This window comes from Harmonia axyridis, chromosome 1 (assembly GCF_914767665.1).
Source record: "Harmonia axyridis chromosome 1, icHarAxyr1.1, whole genome shotgun sequence".
Lineage (NCBI taxonomy): Eukaryota > Metazoa > Arthropoda > Insecta > Coleoptera > Coccinellidae > Harmonia > Harmonia axyridis.
The window spans coordinates 77,662,794-77,679,491 of NC_059501.1; the positions used below are offsets into that span (position 1 = coordinate 77,662,794).

Here is a 16,698-nt window from a genome sequence, read left to right on the forward strand (position 1 = left end):
AATTTTTCCGTACGTTTATGTTTTTCCACATAGAAACAAAGTCCACAGCACTACCCAAAACAATATTTTTTTATAAAAGAACAACCTGCACAATAAATACCTTTATTGCCACCAAAAACTTACAGAAAAGCTTTTTTCCAAAGCCACAACATGATGCCACCATTTTTCTGGAATAAAAAGCATTTCTCCCTCTTTCAGTAAACACTTGTACATTGTACTTTTGACAAAATTTGGGTATAATTCTAAGTTAGGAATTATTGGATCTACTTGAGATGTATTACTTAACATAGTTCCTTCAAAAGGATATAAATGTTGAGTGTCTTGAGGTGGAAAAAGTAGTATTTGTTTTATTCCATAAACCTGAAAAAAAAGCAATTTATTTTCATCCAGCCAATAGTTCAACATATACCTGAACTAATAAATTATTTTTTGGATCATAATGAAGTGAGGATACAGTCCCAGCTGGTCCAAACCAACAGTTTATATCAGGATCACATGACTTATCATAATCCATACTTAATGAACAATATTCTGGTATACAAATATCATCCCTTAATTCAGGAATCTGTAAATTATAATAATAAGTATACAATTTTTGTACTGCACACTCTATATTGAAGGAATAATTAGATTTAAGTTCATAACCTGGTCAAACAAATTATGTTGTGCAAGGTACCCAATATCACCTTTGTCATTATTGAAGTAGTATTTTTCAACAAATTCCCTAATAGTCATTAATTTCTGAGACCAATTCTCATCTACATATTGTGTACCAATTTCAACAGGTACAGTTCTATCACCACCTGCTTGAAGTAGGTACTCTAAATCTTTCCACTTTTTTTTTGCAGGCCAATGATCGATACAACCTATAAAGTTTATAAAATCTCACCTTACTCTTTGCACTCTATATTGATTTTATCAAACCTTGCAATTTAACTGGACGTTGGGTCATAAAATATAAATTATTGAATTGCTGCACAGACGGTAGGACTGAAGTATCAACTTCACAAGCATTGATATTTCCAAACAAAAATTCATATTGTGTTGATTCATTCTTTTTTTCACCATTGGCATTGGAAAAGAAATTATTCATATTGAAATATTTTCTTATATACTTTGTTAATATTGTAGCAGCTTTTGTCAAAAGATCTGAATTGATTTCGAATGGAGCACCCATAAGTAATCCTCTATCTACATACTTTAAAGTTTCCCTCAAAACTTCTGCCTCCATATTCGATTTATGACATTCTAAATGAAAAAAAGCTTTAATGAAACTTGCTAAAGTAAAAGCTCTTCGAAGTTCAATTGATATATCACTCCAGTGACCAATATTTATTTCATCATCGATATAATCGAGAATACTGTCAATTCTTAACATTGATCTGTTATTAATATGTTTATCAAGATTTGAACATTCAGCAAGGCACTTGTTAAACATTATATGAACATGGGAATTGAGAACTCTAGTGGAATCTTCTAGTTCACTTCGACATTGGATGATATCTAATAATTCAAAAATTATTTGGTCAGTGAAATGACGATTAACTGCCATCCCAAGTAAGACACTTCGATACAGAATTTATAAAAGAGTTGAAGGATTTTGAATTCTAATGATAATGGAAATTCAAATTATATACATTCAAAGTCGTATGTAAGATATAAAATATATATATATAAAAATTATTTTTGTTATTTCTTGTCGTAGGTTATTAAAAATCATAGACCTAATCTATATTAGTGTTCTGTGGACTTTTCTCTATGATTTTGAGTAATATATCTTCAATCTACTGCACCAAATTGGATAATTCTTTTCTTGTTGTGTTCATTACTGTTATGAGAATGTTTATACAACCAAATATTTTCGAAAAAATCGTACAGAAAAGAAAAAAAGTCTTTCCTTTTTCCTCTGACCGAGCGAACAATCATAGAGTATAATTTCACACTTCGAAGGATGTATTTTGGGTTGTCTAACAGAACGTGCGAAGCTGGGGCGGGCAGCTAGTAGTTATAGATAAATCTTTATTTATTATTTTATTATTTGTAAAATCAATTATTAGATTTTTTACATAGGTAAAAAACAGAATTGATCTATGAAATATGAACAGAAAGATTTTAAATTATAGATAAAAATAGGAATACTTTTATCAAACTCTGTGCTATTATTTGAAAGTTATTTTTAATATTTTTTTCTAACGGAATGTCGCTTTTCACCCCTTTTTTTCAAAGCTGGAGATAGAAATTAATCATAAAAATTTATTGAATTAATCGTTTTTCTTTTTTTCATGGTTTATGATTGCCTATCGAAATATTTATATTAATTATTAGTGCCTATCGTTTTTGAAACAATTCAGTTGAACTTGAGAAACTAAAGATGGATATAGAAGTTGAGTGCGGCTTCAATACGAATGATGAAACAATTAATTTTGGGAGTAGAAAAATTGCCGACAATGCTCCTTATGAATCTGTCACATTTGCTTCCTTGAAAATTAAAGCAAACAGTTTGGTAGGTTTCAGTTATTTCCAAAGTATCAATGAATAGTAATATGTAGTTTTCTTGAAGACAATACAATGCCAATGCATATTACTAAGAATGTAATTATTTCAGAGAGAACCTGCAATTGCATCAAAATTAAATGAGGATAAATTATACTGTAGTGTCAATGAGTTTTTTGGAGTATTTCTAGATGGAGAACGTAGTACACTCAAATTTTTCCATACTGCTGATCACATCATTGATGAGTTTTTCTATTATACTTCTAGCAAATTACTCTTTTTATTCTTGAGAGATGGCTCATTGCAAGTTCTGAAGGAAATCTCAGAAGAATTCAACGTTTTACATAAAGTGTGAGTCACTAGAACTGTTCATAGTTGACTAATAACAGTAGCATCTCTTGCAGTGAAATAGTAAAAAATGAACAGTTGGATGAGAAGTTTTTCATCAACTCCTATTCTTTGGATTTTGAGCAAAACAAGATATATCTATTGTTGGTTACTTCAAATGGACAAATATTAAGGTGTATATTAGACTGTGATGAATTTGCTACTTAATATTATCATTTTAGATTGAATATTCAGGAACCTATTGATTCAAATATCACATTATCTCCTGAAACAATTCGTAATATTGAAAGTAAAATTGAACATTCAACATACAATAATGGAAAATTGTTTCTTCATGGTTCCAAAATGTGGGTTCTAGATTTGCTTACAGATAATCTGATTTCATCCAATCCTCTTGATATCAAATTTGTAAAGTTCACTGGATTGTAAGTAAGGATTTAATGAAGTAGACTATTCTACTACCCTATTATACAAGTCATACGTATGACTTGAACAATGTATTTTTAATTTAGTTTGTAATGTAATGACAACATTGTTGTCAAAATGATGTTAAACATATGTAAAAAATTTTTGGATAAGAGTATGAAAGATCCTGTGGATAAGACTGTAGTTACTTATATTTTTTATAAACGTATATAAAATATTTTGTCTTCTTTTGTAGCATGATATTATCTCTTCTAAGTTCCGGTAAAGTAGCATATATCTGTCCAGTTACTTTGCAGCATTACTTCAAAAATATGGACCATCCAATTAATGAAATGTCTATAATAAATGATGAAAGAGGTAATATGAAATTTATTACTGCTACTTCTATTAAAGATGCTTCCGGAAATATTCAACTTTATTTATTCCGTCCAGGTAAGTAAGAATCATATTCTATTTATCTGAAAATTTGGTTAGTTATGGCTAAACAAAGGATTTATTATTTATCATTTTCACAGATTTCTCTATAATATATACTTTAACAATTGGCAATGATGTAATATTAACCAATATGGATTCTGAAGTGAATGAAATCAAATATATATCTCTGATCAAAAGTGAAGGAGAATTGAACGAACTCCGCTTCCAAACCATTGTTGAAACGGATCCACAGAAACGTCTGAAAAGACTGCTTCGCAGAAATATGTTTGATGAGGCTGAACAGTTTGCCAGAAGTGAGAATCTCGATGTCAATATTGTTAGTAAAGAAAAAGCAAAGGTGATAGCAGAAAAATGGAGGATTACCAGCCGGGACGTTGATGTGCTCATAAATATTTTTAACACTTTAGACGACCATTTATTTATTCTGGAGTGTTGTTCAATAGTAGAAGATACTTGTGAGAATGCTGACGATCTTATAAGAATAATGAAATATGCCTGTAACATACAGGCATCTAAGGTAAAACATTTTTTTTGTATATACATGGTGAGTTTAAAGTTATACATTAAATTTTTCCGTGTTATCTTGGTGGTGTAAGCATTGAAAGGACAGGAGGGCATTAGCCCATAGTGAAACCAAAAAATGCTAACTTTTCCCTGAGCCGAATCTTGAAAAATGGTAAAATGAAAAATGTTTTATTTGATGACAGGAATCTATATTTGAATTGAATGCATAACATTGAGACTCATCCTGTATATCACTAATTACAATAAATTTCAAGTTCACAATAGTCTAGATCAGTAGTTCTCAACCTTTTTTACAAATTTGCAACATACATATAAAATGCTTGATCTATTATCTTGAAGTATCAACGATATTGATATTGCATCCCATTGAAAGTATTGAAGAGTAGATGAATTAATTCAATATCTAAAATTATAAAAGTCGCAAAATTTTTGAACCAATTATAAACAAATTTAATAATATACTAAGAAAAAATATAGGAGAAATAAAATAAATCACTATTTATAACTATCAGTCTTAGTTTAGGAGTACCTAATCTATTCTAGAACATTAGATACATTAAAGTTGATGTTTTTTCAATTCAATCACAAACTCGATTATATTTTGCAGAAAGATGAAACTGCGAAAGAAATGCAATACAATTGTAATAGATTGCTTATAAAATTCAACCTCTTCAGACTCGCAGGATATTGTGATATGAATCAGTGGAAGTCTTTTTCTGATGAAAACTTGATTAATGAAATGAAAAAATTACTCAAACAGCAAAAAATATTTCAAGCCATTACCGTATATAGTCATTTATCACAAACTGAAATAGAAAGCTTAGATGAGAAGTGCATTCAGGAAATACTCGATTTGTTGAACGCCATAGATCTGTATGACGTTAATCCTATTCTTCCCAAGTTTATGTCATTAACGTTAAAATGGTTACCGTCATCTCTAAAGTTATTTATGGATTGGTTGGAGATGAAGATGTTCCATTTGGAAAAACAGCACAGCCATGAGTTCCCCGAAAATGCCATTGAATTTTTGCAAGCTAATTCTAAATGTTTAAACATAAAACACACAAATTCGTATATGTTAGATAAGGAAATCAAGAATTGCAGTGAAAAAGTTGAAACATTGCTCAAAATACTCAATAATGCAGAAATTTTGAAATCACAATTTGGAGTGAGAATGGCTGTGAGTGATTTGATGCAGGTAAAATAATCATTCTTGGAAGTTTGAGGAGTTCTATTTTTTTTTTTTTTTCAGGAACCACAAATTGTTGTGAGGAACCTTCTCAATTTAGATCTCACAATTGATGTGTACAAGTCAATTCTCCAAGAATTTACATATAAATATATCATTGAGAATAATTTGGACCCTGATGAAATATTTTATAATGCCCTTATTGTGAGTATAATAATCATTTTCTCTAATTCTGTCGTTCATTCTGCCACATCTTGTTATGATTATATTTTATTATTATATGTTAGTACTTGGAAATTTCCTGTTATCATATTTGAGCTTTATAGTGAAATTTTTTAGAATGAGCTACTCTAAATTTATTATTCCTTGCAGGACAGCCTGAAATATCAAGAAAGCTATTGGTCAAATACTATCGGGTCCATACTAAGTTGCATAATTTCACATGATCTAAAATTGCAAGCAGTTGAAAAAATTTTCAGTAGAGCTAAATTGCCATGGAGTGATAATGTGAAACAAATTGGGATACAGACATTGAAAGAATGCTATCCGAAATCTGGCAATGTTCAACAGCAAATGGCAGAAGAGCCTAAAATGACAGTTCTGAGCAGATTAGAGTATAAATTCGAAATCTCTAATTCTAACATATATGACGTAAGATATGCTTCATGTGAAGTAATGGTAACATTCCAATGTGTTCTTATAGTTGCAGTTTCTGGTGAGAAGAATTATACGTTGTAATTTACCATCTATGATATCTGATGCTTTCACAGTATGCGAAGACAAAGATTATCACAAAATTGAAACTATGAGACTATTACTACATCATTTTATTGAAAAAGGGTAATTATCAGTATATATCAACAACACAGGTCAATAGACACTTTCAACTGTTTCTAGTTAATTTTTGGCTGATTAACCAGCCCCTCAAATTTTGTCTATCAGATCTATTTTCTGAGACATGCTACATTCAACATTTTGTATTTTCAACTAGTGTTTTCCCAGTTGAAAAAACACATGTATGTTGGTATTTATAGCGAGGCCAATCCTGCCTAAGAGGATTTCGTTGTTTCATCGCGGGAACACTGATGGAATCATCAGTACGGCACTTGGTGTTCCATGCTAAATACATATTCCATCTGCATAGGGGAATATAGTTACTTTGCCATAGAACGGTTGGATTTAAGTGCCAAGAGGTTCCGTTCTTCCCAGAAATGCGCGACCCATGACGCCATCTCTCGGGCAAGAAAAGAGTCACTACACACTCCCCTGCTAGTACCGACGACGCCTAAAAAACGGAAAACCAAAGATTAGCGTGTCATCTGCGCTGCGAAGCCGCAACATGTGAGGAGCCGTGAATTGCTACACATGTTAGTCACTTGCGTCCGATCTACACGCTAGGAGCCAAAGACGTTGTGTGGGGCAGTGATTTTCCACAGCTTCCTTGTTTACATTTGTATTCCTTGAATCATGAAGGCCATTTTCTGTTAGTCTAGTGTTCATTTTTTTCTATTCTGCCCCAAAGGTGTGAAGTATTTTCATATATTCACTTAGGTGTTCAAGGAGGAAGTTTAACATTTTTAATCAACACAAACTGCCCATTGATTCTTGTCATGCAATTTCTTCCTATTTCTCCTTTTTGGTAGGAGAATGACCAATATGAATTGAACCATTATTGTTACCGTTTTGTAGAAGAACACATTTTAAACTACGTCAAAAAACTTTTGACGTGAAGTTAGGAGCTTTTGCACATTTGTTCAAATTTGTATAAAATTTTTCACGAAATTTCGCATGTAGATTTTTGTTTCAATATACTCTTAATTCAGTCTTCTGAAACAAATCTGAAGTCAAAACTTCCTGGTCTTTGGATAACTCATTTTTAACTTTGATATAAATACAAAATTCTCGGTACTTGCTTGACATAATATATTATCTTTCAAAAATTAATATTAATTTCTGATAAAATCTTGACTTTGTAGAGATTTCAATAATGTTTTCAAATTACTGGAGGAAGATGATGTTATTGTTAAAGAAGGTCTAGAATTTGTTCTGGCTGATATAGATCATATAAGTGAAATTTGGGTAAGTCGATAAGTTGGATAAAATTATATCTTAAGTAAAATCATTTGTTTCTCACAATAATATTTTAATTTTTACAGACACCTTCTGAAGCTGAAAACTATGCATATATTTTAAATTCGAAAGATTTGACTGAACAATACAATTCCTTATGTAAAAATGAATTTGATTCATATAAGTGGCAAAAAGAGACAAGTTCATTTTTTGCAGCATACAAAATTAAAACGTATTTTCATGTGGAAGTATCAGGAATTGATATATCTCAGCCTGATATGAGAAAAAATCTGATAAATGAAATCAGGCCAAAAATTATACAAGAATATGAAAGTGGACATAAATCACTTTTGGAAATGCTGGAATCCCTGAGAGTTTTAGCAACAATTATGGGCATCAGTAAAGAGAAGCTTTATTCTCAGTGTTGGAAAATAGTTAAAGTTAACAAAAATGAATTCCTGTATAGAGTTGCTGAAGAATTTTTGAATGACTCAGTTAATGTTAAATATCTATGTCTCCTTGTAGTATATATAATGGAAAACATTTATTATAAAAATGTAAGCCCAGAAACTGAAAGTTCATTCTCAGATTCGTTCTCAGCTTCTTACGGAACAGAAGCGACAAACTCTTATTTTGGAAAATTTATTAAAATGGCATCACAATTGATATCCAAGGCCATTTGGAATGCTGATGTTGATGATTTAGCAGCTTGTTTGAAAATAGTTCCATGGGTGAACTCTATCTTCTTTTTTAATAGATATAAAAAGCAAGATAAACAGTCTGATGTTTTTAGTGATGACCTTTTTGCCAACGATATCATTCCTAGTTTTACAAGCCTTTTAGCTATCCACAAAGTGTTCAATTTGTATACCTCGTTTATAGGTGAGATGAAGTTTCCTTATAATTTCATTTTCAAATAGGGTTTTTCAATAGTAAGGATTCAATTTAAAAATAAAAAAAATAGAATCCATCTTGTTGAAACCCCAAATCCTCCAAAGGTTGAGTTTGGTAGACTTGACAGCAAAAATCTTCTCAAGACTTTCAAAATATTTTTAACTCGTTATGTCTAATTTCAGCACAATCAGAAAATATCAGTTATAAATACCTCTCATACTATCAGAGAAATGGAGAAATAATGTCAGAGGTAAAAGTTTAATTTTATTTTTAATCATGTCACCTATTTTGAATATTTTCAGGAATGTCTTCTGAACCGAATCCAAGATTTGGAGGTATACTTGGTTGTTTTAAATCAAGAGAGCGAGTCGTTGCTAGCATACAAATTGTTGACTACATTACAAACTCAATTAATGGTTTATGGAGTTTTAGATCCACGAATTTATGGGACCTTGAAAGGAATTATAAAAAAACATTTCATACCAAATCTGATTCAACATTCCCTTTTGATGGGTCAAATAAACAAGAATTTGTTACAAACATCTTTGCGTTGGTGTGATGCCGAAGAGACAGAAAAATTCATTGTACGCACCATGCAGCATAATAGAAAAATTCCAGAGAGAGTCACAGTAATATCCGAAATTGCTGTCAGATTGTTCGATTTCCACAAAAAAAATGAACTTTCTTCATATTTCAAAGAAGTTATGCTTAGTGCTTCCTGGTGGGAAAGATTGAAACACCTCAATATTGAACTAGATTTGTTCTTTAGGGAAACTAGAGAAGGAAGACTGAAACTTATTATACAATCTGAAGAATTTGATATCAAACTTATCAAAGATTATTGTGAAGATTACAATCTGGCTGATATACAGTCATTCTATTTATTCTATCTCAAAACTCATTTATTGAAGTGGAAACCTCGATATGAAATAGAAACAAATAATATTGGGAGAAGGAAACTCATTATGAAAGGAAATCAACAAAAAGAACTATTTCAAAAATGTGAGGAAGTTTTACATTATATTGTCAATAAGGAAAAAGTAGAGAAGATGTTAGAAGAGATTTGGAGTCAAGTCAATTTCTATTATTACGAAGTATTCATTTGTATATTAGATCTGTATAGAGAAAGGTCATTCAAACATTTAGAATTGATGTTGAAATTTTTGGAAACTTACGAAAGGATAAATAAACCAACCGATATTGAAATTGAAAAATGGTTCAATACCTTCTCGGATTCCCAGTCTATAGAACCATTATCAGAATTCAGAATTTTATTCAATAGCTCATTACTGGAATCTAAAGATATTTGGAATATTATTCGCAAAGAAATCAGTTTGGAAAATTGTACAAAATGGTTTGAAGCAGTACAAGCTTTCAGCTATTTAAACGTGGACAACATTTGTTCATTTTTAGTTAAGGAACTGGTGAGTTTCTTTTCATTTTATTTCCATAAATCATTGAATATATTCATGTTATTCAAAAATTTGTTAACCCATATAAAAAACGAGAAAAATTCTTTTTGTGAAAAGAAAATTTTTAATGTGTATAACTCTGAAACCATATAACGGATTTTGGCCATTTACCAACTAAACCGATATATTCAGTCTCTGAACATGCCCTGAAAATTTGAGTCACTGCGAGCTACGACCAAATGGACGTTCACAATTTATTTTAAGCTCGAATTCTTTATCAGAGAGTCTAATAACGCTATGAAAAAATCATATACTCAATATACATATCAAGTATCAATATGCCAGATTAAAAATTTCTTCTTTTAGTGTGACAAAGAAAGAGAGGGAAATCAACTTTATCTATATAAATCAAATGCTATAGACCTCGATATTCCAGCCAATTATATACATTTTCACTTTATAAAATTGTAAATCTAAGGAAATTCAATATTCAAGCAGTGGTAGTAACTTTCGGTACAGATCCTTCTTGGTAATGATCATTATTCCTTTCGTTCTGGTTTGATATTAATTTTTTATGTTTATGTATTCTTCTTCCTAATAGTGTTCTGTTGTATCATATACAAGTTTTGTTTGAAGTTTGGTGATTTTTATAGACAAGTTTTTCTGCCATTTCAATGATTTTAGCAGTAATAATGTGGTGTTAAAAATGTTGTTGCACTATGATACAGTAAGCTCCGTCATATCTTATATGGAGCTTGCTAAAATGCAACTTATTTCTAGGTTTTTATGTTGCTTTGAAATTTAGTTTGCTATTGATTTGCTTGCCTAGATATTTTTGTGTATATAATTGTGGGTGTGATTGTTTTTCAAGTTTAATACTTTCATTTTGATATTATGGTTATGATTTATTTATTTTGATTTTATTAGATTTACCTGAATTTTAGTATGTGGCATTTTTCAAATAATCTACTCGTAATTGTATAAAGTATCTCGTGTCCTAATTCTATGATTGTAAGTCCTATATTTGAGGAATAATCTTTCCGATAAGCTGTTGAAGCCAATTTTTATACCAAATTTCATAGTTCTTAAGAAGAATTCCATGCTACAGGTGTACTAATTTATTATTTTGCTTTTCGATGCAATACTTTCTGAAAATTATACATAATGCAGAAATTTCAGAAAGTATTATTTCCATTATTTTCAGTATTAAAAATCTGATCAAGCCAAAATAAAATCATTATTGAGTAATCTGTTATCAAGTCACAGTTGCATGTTATATTTTACAGGTAGCTCAGGGTGTACTGAAAATTATAAAACCAGGAGATTGGGTGATACCAAAGCATACACTCCTATTCAATGAAATTGATAATTGCCTAGATTACATGAAGGATGATATGAAGAAGTTAACTGCTGCTTATTTATTGCTATCAAACACACCTGAAGGTATAGAAGTTATTTTATGTCATTAAAAATGTTATTTATGACAATTGATTTGTAGGTGCTGATCAAGTTACGATTGCTGAGATTGCATTTAGATATGCAAATGAATATAAAATGAAAACTAGTGATTCACAGGTTTCTATTGCTAAGGTTAGTTTGCTGCTTGATCATTCCAATTGATTTTTCTACGTCAAAATCGATTTCAGATTGAGAAGAAATACCAAAGGTGTTTATCCATGCAGATATTACATAAGCACAAATTAGCAGAACCGCATTATATAGATTTGATACTGAACATTGAACATCTATTATTAGCTCTTTACCATGATGAGAGAATAGTTAGAAAAATGAACAATTTTTGCCAATATTGTCCAGGTGAAAATTTCAATTTGATGAAAAGTCTATGTTCGATACTAAATCGAGTTTAATTAACTCAAAGCATTTTAACAAAGAGTAACCCATTCTAATTTAATTTCAGACATAAATACTGCAGCCGAAAAGTTGGCCGAAGTATTTAATTTTGACATAAAACAATTCCGAGAAAAATTAGTTACCAATTACCTGATGGATTCCAATTTGATTGACTTTAGTGGCGATATTGCAATAGAATATTTGAAAAAGCTGAATTCAAATGAAAAAAGTGAAGAAGAGAGAAGTGAAAATAACCTCAAAAGGTAATTAGGGAGCTGATAATGATACCGACTGGTTTCCAATAGGAATTATAAAATTTAATATGGTAATAATGGCAACACTGTAATATTTTTGACATTTCTTATGTCATTTCTGTTCTGAAGATTATGCCATTTAATCATGGAAAGATACATGCTTCAACAAGGTTAAGAAATTGTTAAAATGTTGTTGAAGGTTCCATCTTTCCATGGTTGAATGGAATCATATTCTGAACATAAAAGACATAAGAAATGTCAAGAAATAATACACAGTATTGCCATTATATCTAATTGAAATTGTATCATTCCCATTGGCAAACCCTTTGTTATATGTTGAATCTTTTCAGGGCTGCATACATATGTTCTGATAAAATTCTGATATGGCATGATTATCTATGGAATAAAGAATATAGGAGTAATAAGTCCGACTTCTATAGGGCTAGATGTGTGAAGTGTTTGCTCATATTTGCAGATAAAATAGCAATTACTACATTATCCAAACAGAGCTTTGAGTCCATTTTGTGAGTAGTACCAAAATCTTTCTTCCTTGAACTAATCATCTCCAATAAAATTAAAAAGAGCACTGATGTGAAGATGCAAAATTGTTCAAAATCATTTCGTTTTTTCCCCTTTGATGCATACCATTAATCAGGGTGTTTTCTAACTGCTCTACGAAATTTCAGAGTGTAAAAAAAAGTTCCTTTGAACATATGTTAACCCGAAGTTGCTTCGATTCTGAGATACTCGAAGTTTGGAAAAAAAGCATGGTATTTATCTTTTTCTGTATTTTCACAATTATACAAACAATTGATTGGAAAATCATTACCTATAACTGTTATAACAACTGACATTCCTAATTCAAGTTATTTCACGTCGACTTGCATTCTTACATTTCAGAGGAAAAAGTTCGGTGCAATTTCAAGAAAAAGGCCTAGTGTAACATTTTTTATCAAAGTAATAGAAAAAACAACCTGAAGACACGAATAATTTTTTAGGGCTATTTATGACCAACTCACACTCTCCAGTATTTTGTCCAAGTTTGGCCTACAGATAAATTTGAATGATACGAGTACTTGGAACATTGTAACAAAAAAACTTGCTCTTATTGGTTCTCGAGATAGTGTTCTTGCCATGGCCAAAGTTTGTAAGATACTAAAGATAAAGAAAATGAAATATTGGGAATTCATAATTGGAAATATGGACCGTTGCAAAATGGTGAGTAATTTTTTTTATTTATTCAATTGAGATGTGTATTCTACTGTGATGAGTAGTTTTGAGTTGAATATCTAATGTTTCAATTAAATTTTTTTTATTACAGTATTCAGATCTAATAGAATTTCTAGAATACACAAAAAATGAAGATTTCAAATATGAGAAGTTCTATATAGATGCATGGACAAATCTCATTGGTTATACTGTAAATAAAATTTTGACATTGGAAGAAAATGAAAAAGAAGATAAAATAAGCAAAGACTTAATTATACTGCAAGTATGTTATCATCTCTTTTTTATATACAGACTAACGACATTTTTTTTAGAAATGTCCTGTTATGTTTTTACTGGACTTGAATGATTTAATCCAAAAATGCATTCAATCAAAAAATCAAAGAGTTGCTGAGATATTAGTGCAATATTTTCCAAAGGACGAGTTTCTAGAGTCCACCTTGGTATGTATGAATTAATTCATTCCTTCATCTTTAGCCTTCAAAATGAATGGATCTCATTGTATAGTACACAATGATATTTTTAAAGCATGAAAGTAGTCTTAGTTTTTGAAGAAAGCTCATGATAGCGGATGAACAATTCAAATTTTTTTGTAGTATTAACAAAAACTCTCCATTTATTTACCTTAAGTGAATAGCAATAGCCTAAACAAGGCCCTGTAACAGTGGTGTGTTGCTCCTTATTCCTAGTTGAGGAAGACATAGAAATCTTTTTGCAGAATTACCTTAATGCTTGAGTACTACATAATAAAAATTTTCGGTCACAGAGAGTTTTCAGTTTTTCCTACATGGATCTCGACTTTGTTTTCACAATGAGAAACATTTTTTCGTTGCTATTTCGGTTCCTACTTGAAAAATAAAGGATACTTCATACCAACTCTCATTTTGAAAATATTGATAGTGTTTGAGATAATTAACATGTCATTTTTTTTTCAATATTAGTTATTAGGAATATTTGATATTACAAAATGATGGTGAATATTTGAATTTATTTATTTCTTATTATAAATGATCCAGCGATATATGGAATATGAAAAACTTTGCTACATTTTTTAAATGAAAATTCGCAAAATATTTCCTATTCCTGAAAAACTGAACATCCTGTTTGGCCTAAAAAATTTTTATTTTAGTGCTCAAGCAATAAGGTATCTCTATAAAAAGTCAGATTTCTTTCTCTTCCCAACTAGGGATTTGGAGCACCACGCCAATATTGCAGGAGCAGGACCCTGTATTTATGTGTGTTCATTAGGATAATATAGATATATGTAATTAATATGATGAAAGAGTATGATTTTTATTTTACAGGAATGATATGGAAATCAACCACAACATATCATATATGTATATAATAATTTAAGGTACAAAGCTAAACAATTGTACAATATTGTTCAAAAACAAAGTTGATTGTAATTACATACGTGAATGTTTTATTAATAAATTTTCTTACAGTGACTTAATAAGACACAGTGGCGATACTAGTGGTCTCGTTTTTGATTGGCTGCCGGTTTCTGAGCCTAAATATGGCGACTTGTTCAGTCAAACGTATTCTTAAGTTCTTTGGTTAAGTCCCGCCCCATTTGCCGTTTTTAGGCTCAATTTAAAAGTATTGTCGCCACTGTGTTTTATATAAATATGCCGCTACCTTTATCCTTATTATCAAACTTGTATACCGAGTTCTATATGATACAGTTTTCTACCATAATTATAGATATCTATATTCGGTATGTTTTATCATCTATTGGAAAGTATTGTATATCTGAAAAATCAAAAATAAAAGACTGAGGATTTCCCAATACTTATGATAGAAAACAACAAAATTTGTAATACAGCTAAAAAATTATCAGGAAAAAGAAAATAACAAGAAAAATTATTTTAAAAATATAATGCTATATTAAATTTGGCCAACACAACAATTGTTGCAAATATTAAATAATTAGTAAAAATTCCTTCGTTTCATTTTAGACCTATTAGGTGTTTATTCTCTCGAAATAGATCAAAAAATGGATAGTTCTATATACCCTATTTATTTGACCTAATATTTCAGATGCAATAACCTAACCTAAGTTGAAAAATAAATATTTTAAATGCACCATACAAATAAATCTAATTGGATAAATCGATAGGTTCCGCCTAAACATTGTAATAACAAGAAAAAATTTATTGAACTTGAATATGGCACAAAAAATTAACACTTCAAATTTTCGAAGTGTCTTCAAAGTTCTGGATAAAGAAGCTCTTCATTGGTTCCCTGGACATATGGGTAAAGGATTAAAGCAAATGCAAAATAAACTCAGAAGTGTCGATTGCATTTTCGAAGTACATGACGCAAGGGTTCCAATATCAGGACGAAATGATGAATTTCAACATACTATAGGCGGCATCAAACCACATATTTTAATACTAAATAAGGTTGATTTGATTCAAAGGAAATATGTAGATAGAATAAAAGCTAATTTGAATGACAAATATGAAAATATTATATTCACAAATTGTAAAAATGAAAAATGTAGAGGCTTAAATGAACTTCTACCATTAGCAGAACAATTGATCATGAATTCTGATAGATTTAATCGAGTTGGAGAAGAGAATTTTAATGTAATGATTATTGGAATTCCTAATGTTGGAAAGTCTTCTTTAGTGAATGCTTTGAGAGTTAAATATTTGGGAAAAGGTCATGCTACCCCTGTTGGTGCCTCACCTGGCATTACTAAAAGTGTGCTTACTAAAATTAAAATTTCTGAGGAACCATTATTTTATATGTTGGATACTCCAGGTATTTTAGCTCCAAATGTTCAGAATATTGAAGCTGGACTAAAATTATCCCTTTGTGCAACATTACAAGATCATTTGGTTGGAGAAACAGTTATAGCAGACTATTTATTATTTCACCTCAATAAATATGAACACTTTAAATATGTGAAATATTTTCAGCTAGATAAACCTCATGATGATATACTTGTTGTTTTGACAGAAATTTGCAAAAGATATAAGATGATGATAAAAATGAAAAATTCCCTAAATCAATATATTTTTCGTCCTGATTTTCATTTAGCAGCAAAAGTTATGTTGAAAGCTTTTAGAACCGGGGAGTTAGGTCATATAGTATTAGATGAGGGATTACTATAAGAAAAAAGATAATTGTGATATAAATTCAGCCTGAAATAAAATTAACAAGACTATAACTATTCTATTCAAAATAAAAAATTGTTGCACCTGTATGCGAACTAATTTATTCAGTTTTCATACTGTAAGCCCTTTCAAAAACAGTGTGTTGAGAATCAACTTTATTACTATATCCCACTTCTACCAAAAACTATTAATTGTTTACCTAACAGTGAAATGGTGTGAAGGTACAGTATTTATAAAATTTCATCTTTAACAAGATTCACCCTCCGGATTTTTCAGTTATCATCAGAATCACATGATTACTGTTCAAGTATCTGACCCAATCCTGATTACAGCTACCTTATGAAAATATAAAATTTTCATTTTTATTGGGGGAGCTTTGCATCCACCTCCAAACTATTATTTTTATTTATTTGACAACCAGGTAGTTTATTTCAGCATTCTTT

The 16,698-nt window shown here is 30.3% G+C and overlaps 3 protein-coding genes across 3 annotated transcripts; 2 read left to right on the forward strand and 1 right to left on the reverse strand.

Annotated features, from left to right (window-relative positions):
* Window positions 1–88: 88 nt before the first annotated feature.
* On the reverse strand, window positions 89–1,721 carry LOC123679105 (bifunctional peptidase and arginyl-hydroxylase JMJD5-like). Its single transcript, XM_045616486.1, has 4 exons — window positions 925–1,721; window positions 646–866; window positions 410–565; window positions 89–360 (listed from the first exon to the last, which is right to left on the reverse strand). The coding sequence occupies exons 1-4, from the start codon at window positions 1,550–1,552 to the stop codon at window positions 103–105; spliced, it is 1,263 nt and encodes a 420-aa protein (XP_045472442.1). The 5' UTR covers window positions 1,553–1,721; the 3' UTR covers window positions 89–102.
* Window positions 1,722–2,089: 368 nt separating this feature from the next.
* Window positions 2,090–15,069, forward strand: LOC123679061. Its single transcript, XM_045616412.1, has 23 exons — window positions 2,090–2,503; window positions 2,606–2,844; window positions 2,898–3,014; window positions 3,063–3,266; window positions 3,503–3,699; window positions 3,783–4,222; window positions 4,838–5,428; window positions 5,483–5,623; window positions 5,792–6,070; window positions 6,123–6,259; window positions 7,396–7,498; window positions 7,576–8,371; window positions 8,566–8,633; window positions 8,686–9,807; window positions 11,082–11,238; window positions 11,294–11,385; window positions 11,442–11,610; window positions 11,714–11,909; window positions 12,251–12,424; window positions 12,899–13,118; window positions 13,222–13,392; window positions 13,442–13,570; window positions 14,432–15,069. The coding sequence occupies exons 1-23, from the start codon at window positions 2,372–2,374 to the stop codon at window positions 14,435–14,437; spliced, it is 5,880 nt and encodes a 1,959-aa protein (XP_045472368.1). The 5' UTR covers window positions 2,090–2,371; the 3' UTR covers window positions 14,438–15,069.
* Window positions 15,070–15,179: 110 nt separating this feature from the next.
* Window positions 15,180–16,344, forward strand: LOC123679125 (mitochondrial GTPase 1). Its single transcript, XM_045616524.1, has one exon. It carries the CDS (start codon window positions 15,299–15,301, stop codon window positions 16,250–16,252), a length of 954 nt encoding a protein of 317 aa, XP_045472480.1. The 5' UTR covers window positions 15,180–15,298; the 3' UTR covers window positions 16,253–16,344.
* Window positions 16,345–16,698: the final 354 nt, after the last annotated feature.